Genomic DNA, 8,380 nt, shown 5'->3' with positions numbered 1-8,380 from the left:
GAACCACTAGTCTATTGTCCATGTCCATGAGTCTCTGTTTGTTTGTCCTGTTCATTTTCATTTTTTTAAAGACTCATTGGCTCACCTTTAATTAGTTTTAACCCTTAAGCTATTAAAAGTGGCATCAATCAGAGGAGAAGGGTGTAGGGGAGTAATTTTCCATCACTTATCTTGTAAACTCATGTTTTAGATTCTTCTTTGGAATAAAACGACCTCTTCACTGCTTACAAGGTTATTTCTAGTTTGCAAAAACTCTCTCCATGGTGGTTCTCTGTATACCCCATTCAGCCTCGGCTGCCACAATCACAGACAGAAAGCACAGAGATCTTTTTTCTTGCATCTGCAGTAGAAACCTTAGCAGCAGACAATAACCGCTCCAGGTCCGGCAAAAAGATGCGTCCTGCAGTTCGCTGTCGCTGTGTGGAGCTGCTGCTCACTTCCAACAGGGGCCTTTGGGAGGGTGTGGTCATTCCGCTTCGCGTCCTGAGAACCGTGGTACACCCACCCCCACTCTATGTCTGTTCCAGAATGTCTGTAAACCTGCAGAGGAGGCACGGCGCCCGCCCACACTGCAGGAGATCAAGCAGAAGATCGCCAGCTACAACAGCCGGGAGAAGAACTGCCTGGGCATGAAGCTGGTGAGCGGGCCTGCCCACCCCTACCCCCCACAGGCCTTCCGCTCGCCCCCCCCAACCCGCTGGCTCCGTGTCCCCTTCTTGTCTGGCTCCTCTGCTCCTCTGGATTCTGGAGCTGCCCCTTTGAGGTCCTCTTTCTTTGGGCCTCTAGAGGCCTCAGGGTTGTGGAGGACAGACAGCCTGGGCTGTCAGGGCCTCTGTGCTTTAGATAAATAGAATAGATGTTAACATCCAAACCCAATTTCCGGCTCTTCCCCTTTTCCACTGTGACTTTGGGAAATTTTCTTAACTTCTCTGAGCTTCAATGTAAAATAGTGATATTAGTGCCCTTCTGCCAATGTTCTTGTGGGAATTAAATGATCTACAATGGCCAAAGGCCCAATATTGCTTGTGCCCAGAAGCCCTGGCCAAGGGGCGTTCCCAACTCCCCTCGTCTCCCTCCCGGTGGTTGCACAGGTGCGGCCTGTGTCTGGGGAAGCTCCCTTAGATTGTGCAGAGCTCAGAGAAGGCAGGGCACCTACTTTGTGCCAGGTTCAGAGAGGCCACCAGTGGGGAGGGGAGGAGATGGTAGGAGAACCCTGCCCCCTGCTGGTAGCTGAGAGCAACTGGTTCTTCAGGGCTTCCCCTAGATGAGGCGGCAGAAAATCCAGTCACAGAGGGGCCCAGATTTAAGTCTTGCAGCCTGTAGGTTTTGGGAAAGAGGCCACTTCAGACCCTGCTTCTTAGAGTGGGGACTCACCTAAGGCAATTGGCATCTGTCTGGTGGCAGATTTGGGGCAGGCGGCCTGCCCCAAAGGAAAAACCACAGCAGCCTTAAGTGTCCGCTCTGGTAGCTAGATATTGTGGATCTTCTCCTGGCCCACTGTGGGGAAAGGGTGTCTGTGTCCCTCAAACATCCCCAGGTCAGCAGAGGTGGGAAGGAACTCAGGGAGACAGGTGGAGGCTCACTGGGGCAGTGCTGCGGTTACGAAAGGCCCACCCAAAGTGTTGGGTGGGGGTGGGGGGGTGCAGTGCCTCTAGTGGCAGATAGGATCATGCCTGACAGACCCACCCTGACCCCATGTGACGTCCTCTGACTGGCAGAGTGAAGATGGCACTTACACGGGTTTCATCAAAGTGCATTTGAAACTGCTGCGGCCAGTGACAGTGCCTGCTGGGATCCGGCCCCAGTCCATATATGACGCCATCAAGGACGTGAATCTGGCGGCCACCACAGACAAGCGGACATCCTTCTACCTGCCACTGGATGCCATCAAGCAGCTACACATCAGCAGCACCACCACAGTCAGTGAGGTCATCCAGGGGCTGCTCAAGAAGTTCATGGTCGTGGACAATCCCCAGAAGTTTGCACTTTTTAAGCAGACACACAAGGATGGGCAAGGTATGAGAGTGTGAGCTCCCACCCAGAAACCACCTCCCCAACCCTGTCTGTGCCCCCCACTAACCTGCCAAGCTGTGGAGAGGAGTGGCCCTCTCTGGTCACCACAGTGAGGCCACCACGTGGCCTCAACTCCGTGGAAGGGCACACACGCACTCTGGGTGGAGAGCTGGACGGGAGCTCCTGCCCCTCACTCCGTATGTGACTCCGGGAAGACCACACCAGGGCCCCCACTCCCTAATCCGTGGGGAGGGAGAGAACCCGCCCCACCACCCCTAATCTCTTGGGAGATGACGTGAATGGAAACATGTTTCAAACTCTGAGCAAACACCAAAGATAAAAGGTTAGTCCCCTCTCTTCTGGTCAGGTTCATTCCCTTAGTTTGAAAGAATAGCTACTTCCAGTTATAACTACCCCACCTCTGCGTGTCCAGCTCTGTCCACGCTTCCTGGGCCCTGCCCCTCTTTCCCAGACGAGCTCCCAGCCCCCTCTCTTGGTTTGCAGTGCTCTTCCAGAAACTCTCCATCGCTGACTGCCCCCTCTACCTGCGCTTACTCGCTGGGCCTGACACCGATGTCCTCAGCTTTGTGCTAAAGGAGAACGAGACCGGAGAGGTGGAGGTAGGCCCGGCCCCCTTTGCTGGGGCACAGACGCAGCCCCGGGGGTGCAGCGGGTGGGTGCAGGTGGGCGTCGTCCACACTGCTCAGCATAGGTGGGGCCCAGTGGCAGCAGCACTGGCAGCAGGAAAATGCCTTGAAAAAGTCGAGCCGGGGCGAGCACTGGGCCACGGTTCTGTGACTGCCAACACCCTGGGGTGGCAAGCTAGGGCCTGTGTCTGGCAAGGCCTGTGGAAAGAGCGGATATCATGTGCTTTATTTCTGAAAACTCAGGGTGGAGGGACACTGAGAAACTCCCTGGGTTCAGCCCAGGTTGTTTTGCTCCAGAGTGGACTGAAGCCCAGCAAGCATCTCTGGGTTCCACTGGGTATAGATATTTTGGAGCCATTTATCTCTCCCTGGTTCTTAAAAATCTGACCTACTCCCCCCATCCCCGCCCCCCAAGGAGAGCTATCCTGGCTGGTGGTGTAAACTGGGCTGAAACCAGGAGGGTGCTCCCTGTGGCCTGGGATAATTTGGGAGGCGGAGTCATGTGACCAAGAGCAGGGGAGTGTCTCACATGGTTTGTCCCACTGCACTCAGTGGAGGCCTAGGTTTTGGGGGAGCAGTCTTGGGAGTCACTGTGGAGATTTGGGGGATCTAGGCAGGTGGGGTTCTGTCCCTTCTCCCCACTCCAACCAGGCAGCTCTGCTTTCATCTGTTCCATGTGTTGGAGTCCGTGGAAGATTTTATTTGGAAACAAGTGTCCCCCTGAAAATGAGCACTGCTGGACCAGGGGGAAGCTCACGGGTCTGGGAGCTTAGAGACCTGGGTTTGGGTTCTAGTTCTGGTTCTGCTGCCATAAGCTCTGTGATTGTGGCGATTCTTCCTTCCCTCTGTGGACTTCAGTATTCTCATTTATTCAATGTGGGGATGAAACCAGATAAACCTTAGTATTCCTCTGTGCTCAAAGAACTCAGGAGTCGAAATCCCTGCTCCCCAGGGGTCTAGCTCCTGGGTCAGCCTGAGAGACCAGGTCCCGTTTGAGCAGGCCTGGGCCAGCCAGGCTCCGCAGAGCTTTGCAGATTATGTTATCTCATTATCTCCTCTGCCAGCCAAGGGAGGTAGATACCCTCATTCCATGGCTGATGAGCAGACAGGCTGAGAAGGGTGGAGTGATGAGCTCAAGGTCACACCATGGAGTCAGGCTGAAACCCAGCCTCCTGAGTCCAAGTCCAGCTCTCCTCCAGATCCCGAGGGTCTGCGTGTTGGGAGCCTCCGGTCAGCCAGGCAGGCAGGTGGAGCAGACCAACAGGGGCCCCGGGCAGCTCCAGCATCGCTGTTGAGATCTCAGCTGCTGCAGAACATATTTAAGATTATTGATTCTCCCAATGAAGACACGGCTCATGGACTAGTATCTCTTGGTCACGAAATACCAGGATTTGAAATTTTGTTGCTCACGGGACATGGAAGACCCAAGCTTCATTCATTCCACAGCAGAGGGAGGTGGCAGGGTCCCTTGGGTTGGGTGACTTCTAACACGTCTCCTATTCTGTCTTCCTCACCTCGCAGTGGGACGCCTTCTCCATCCCTGAGCTCCAGAACTTCCTAACGATCCTGGAAAAAGAGGAGCAGGACAAAATCCAGCAAGTGCAGAAGAAGTATGACAAGTTTAGGCAGAAACTGGAGGAGGCCTTAAGAAAATCCCAGGGTAAACCTGGCTAACCGGTCCTCCTTCCTCTGCTCCCAGTGCCCGCGGATTTATTTTTATTATTAATTATTATTTCGCAACAGACACATTTTCTCAGGACACCTCTGGCGGGTGCATCTGTGCCCGCCCAGCAGTCCCAGATGTGGCACAGTTTCTGCTGGACACGTGGGTGTGTGGGGCCGGGTCCTGCCCACCCTGACGCAGTGCCCGTCTGCACACGGCCAAGGAGCAGCATTCATGTGAAAGGACAGCCGTGGTCCTCCTGCAGCCTGCAAGCCCTTCACAAACCAAACAGCTGCCTCTCTCGTCACCAAACTGGAACTGTTCACACCAGCTGGCGAAGGAAAGAAAAAAAGAGTTTAGAGATATATGTTCTTTCTCCGGCTTTTATTCTTTAATTTCTCTCTTATTTGCCACCCGATATACCTTTATTTATGAGTCTAAAGTTGTAGCCTATTCCTTTAGCAAGTCTGAGCTAAGCGCCTGAAAGCAGGATAAAGCTCATAAAAGGATTGTTCCCCACTGGCTGCGGATGCTCAGGTCAGGAGCACCAGAGCTGAAGTTGGCTCAGAGATTCCCAGAGAAGCAGCAGCCTGCCCTGGCCCTGCCCTGATCTGCCAAGTCTGTGCACCTGTAAACCCAAAGCCCATCCATCTGCATATGTATGTACTTAGCCACATCTTTGTCAATAACTGTTTGCTTTTAAGTTACAACTTTGAATTTAATATTGCCATCATGCTCATGTTTCTACTAAGGGGAAAAAAAAACTGTTTACCATTTTAGAAGTCTCCTGCTGAGTACGGAAATCAGGCAGTCAGAGAAAGCCAAAAAGTGTTGGAGAGAAATGTGTCTAAGTGGTCTTCACCCTTCTCCCAGCTAGAGTGCAGGGGAGGACTGGCTGCCAGTGGTGTCCCCTGGGCCTCCAGCACCGCCTCCTCCCACAGGGACTGTGGAATCTCCAGGTGCTGCCAGAGGAGCTGCCGGGATTACAGAGGAGGCGTCCCTCCGGCTCAGCCAACTCGGAGTCCTTTGTGTTCTGAAGCCTGGGCCAGCCTGTGGCACTGCGCTCAGTGAGCTGTGGGGCTGGCCTCCCCGCTGACCTCAGTGCCTTTTTGTTTTCAGAAATACAGGAGCAGGGTGTGTTTACCTAAAGCTGTGCGGCTGGCTTGCTCCTGCCAGGAAGTGGACCATGGTGGTGTGGGAGACAAGGCCAAGAGAGCCCTCCCTCCGAGTATGGGACGAGGTCACAGCCCTCCTTCCCACTGAAGGTCCTGGGCTTTGATTCCCAGATGTGATTGTCAAACCACGTTGACAAGGAGGATCACCTTCCCAGCTCTACATTTGTACTGGCTCTTTGTTTAGGTCCAAACTTAAAAATAAACTAGTCAAACAACTCTAGCAAGTAGCCAGGACTGCAGAGACACTCCAGTGCAGAGGGAGCACTTTTAACTTTCCAAGCAGGGCCCATTTTCCTTTCAGCCTCTGAGAGACCATTTCTTCCATGTCCTCTGCCTTCCCACGTCCCTCCTGGGTCGGTTCAAGCCCAAGCTTCTTTGTGTAGCCTCAGAAGTTCCCTCCCTGACCCTTGCTGAGTCCACACTGCCCCGATCCCAGAAGGAATGCTGACCATACAACTGTGCTAGTCTTCGGAGCTGCAAAAGCAAGACAGGCTAGCAGCTTAAAGATTTTGTAAACCACAAAAACCCTGGTGACCTGCCATCGCATGCTCAGCCTTATCACTTCCCTCCCTTAGAGACTCTCCCGGCTGTATGTTAAGGGGAGTGGCTGGAGAGTCCTTCCTCCTTCATGCTGCGTGTCTTTTACGTTAATAGAAGGCACAGCTCCTGCTGCGGCCGCTGTGGATGCTGCTGAGAACCTCCCTCTGGTGGGGGTGGCAATTTTATTTTTGAGAAGGAAAAAAAGTCATGTACATATATACCATAAAGGCATATAGCTATATGTAAAGAGATGGGGGTGTTTATGAAATATAATAGGGGAAAATTTAGACTTTATCTAAAGCACAGTTAGACCCAGGACCCAGGCTGAGGTCCAAGCCTCTGAAAACAGTGTGTACTAAGTGTCCCTTCCCCCGCCAGAGGTGGGCATGACTGCTGGTAGTGCCTTCTATTGTCGTGTTGCCCAGTGTGTGTTTGTTTTGAGATATTTTCTCTTTAAATGTCTTTCTTATATGAGTTTTAAAAAAATATAATAAAAGCTTGTTGCAAAAATGATTCAGATCTCTGGTGACCTCTTCCTTGAACTTCACCCTTTCGTGGAAGTTGGGAGCCGGGAGAGAGGTGGGGGACCAAGAAGAGCACCCCTCTTTGGCGGAGTCAGATTTTCTTTTGCCAGTGAACAGAGGCACAAAGGCTACTGTTCAAATAATCTGGAGAAAACTGTCCAAGTGCGTGGGCTAGAGATGCTGCCTAGGTGACTGGCTATTCTACATCCCCAAAGAGCAGGAGAGAAAAGGGAGCTTATTGCAGAAAGAGATACTGAGGTAAGAGGAAGGGCTTTCGGGAGCCAAGCATGCTTGAATACCAGGACAGGCTACTGAGGCAAGCAATGATTCCTCTATTTTTCCTGCTTCCTGTTTATTCCTTTTATTATTATTATTATTTTTCAAGTGTAGTTGACACACAATATGACACTAATTTCAGGTGTACTACGTAGTGATTCGACATGTATATACCTTACGAAGTGATCACCACAATACATCTAGTAGCTGTCTGTCACTGTACAAAGTTATTATGCTATTATTGACTACAGTCCCTGTACATTACACCCCTGCAGCTTATTTATTTTATAACTGGAAGTTTGTACCTCTTATTCCCCTTCACCTTTCACCCATTTCCCCCAACCCCCGTCACATCCGGCAGCCATCAGTTTGTTCTTGGTATCAATGGGTCTGTTTGTCCACTTCTTTTGTTCTCTATATTCCACCTGTAAGTGAAATACATGGTATTCATCTTTCTCTGTCTGCCTTATTTCCCTTAGCATAATACCCTCTAGGCCCATCTGTGTGGTCACAAATGGTAAGATTTTGTTTTTTTTTATGGCCCAGTAATATTCTGATGTATATATGTACCACGTTTTCTTTATCCAATCGTCTATTGAGGGGCACTTAGGTTGCTTTCATATCTTGACTATTGTAGATAATGCTGCAATGAACATAGGGGTGCATGTATCTTTTCAAATCAGTATTTTGGATTTTTTTCAGACAAATACGCAGAAGTGAAAATACTGGGTCATAAGGTAGTTCTATTTTTAATTTTTCGAGAAAACATCATACTGTTTTCCATAGTGGCTGTACCAGTTTGTAATTCCACCAACATTGTGTGAGGGGTCCCCTTCCTCCATGTCCTCGCCAACACTTGTTTTTTGATTTTTTTGTTGGTGGTCATTTTAACAGGTGTGAGGTGATATCTCACTGTGGTTTTAATTTGCATTTCTCTAATAATTAGTGACATTGAGCATCTTTTCGTATGTGTATGGGCCATCTGTTTGTCATCTTTAGAGAAATGTCTTTGCCTATTATTTAATTGGATTGTTTGGGGGGTTTTGGTGTTAGTTATATGAGTTCTTTATGTATTTTGGATATTAACTCCTGGGTGGATGTATGATTGGCAAATATCTTCTTTATTTGGTAGGTCATCTTTTCATTTTGTTGATAGTTTCCTTTGCTGTGCAAAAACTTTTTAGTTTGATGTAGCCCCATTTGTTTATTTTTTCTTGTTTCCCTTTCCCAAGGCAATATATCAGAAAAGATATCTCTAAGAGCAATGTCAGAGAGTTTACTGCCTATGTTTTCTTCTAGGAGTTTTATGGTTTTGGGTATTACATATAAGTCTATAATCCATTTTGAGTTTATTCTTATATATAAAATAAGAAGGTGATCTAGTTTTTCTTTCTCTTTCTTTCTTTCTTTCTTTTTTTTTTTTTTGCATGTATCTGTTCTGTTTTCTCAACACCATTTATTAAATAGACTGTCTTTACTCCATTGTATATTCTTGCTTCTTTTGTCATACATTGACCATGTAGCCATGAGTTTATTTCTGGT

General features: G+C 49.5%; 1 protein-coding gene and 1 non-coding gene across 2 annotated transcripts in view; one reads left to right on the top strand and one right to left on the bottom strand.

Moving 5' to 3' along the window:
• Positions 1-5,144, top strand: part of RASSF5 (Ras association domain family member 5) — a 27,403-nt gene extending 22,259 nt beyond the window's left edge. Inside the window, exons 2-5 of the mRNA XM_011372956.2 lie at positions 528-638; positions 1,719-2,016; positions 2,518-2,633; positions 4,182-5,144. Of these exons, the coding sequence (XP_011371258.1) occupies positions 528-638; positions 1,719-2,016; positions 2,518-2,633; positions 4,182-4,334 (678 nt within the window). The 3' untranslated portion in view covers positions 4,335-5,144. The remainder of the gene's footprint in view (positions 1-527; positions 639-1,718; positions 2,017-2,517; positions 2,634-4,181) is intronic.
• Positions 270-398, bottom strand: LOC111747294. The gene has a single exon (XR_002783497.1). It is a non-coding gene; the product is annotated as a small nucleolar RNA SNORA31 (small nucleolar RNA).
• Positions 5,145-8,380: the final 3,236 nt, after the last annotated feature.

The sequence above is a fragment of the Pteropus vampyrus genome, unplaced genomic scaffold, assembly GCF_000151845.1.
Source record: "Pteropus vampyrus isolate Shadow unplaced genomic scaffold, Pvam_2.0 Scaffold217, whole genome shotgun sequence".
Lineage (NCBI taxonomy): Eukaryota > Metazoa > Chordata > Mammalia > Chiroptera > Pteropodidae > Pteropus > Pteropus vampyrus.
Note: the sequence above shows the minus strand (reverse complement) of the source record. Positions and strands in the feature narration are given on the sequence as shown.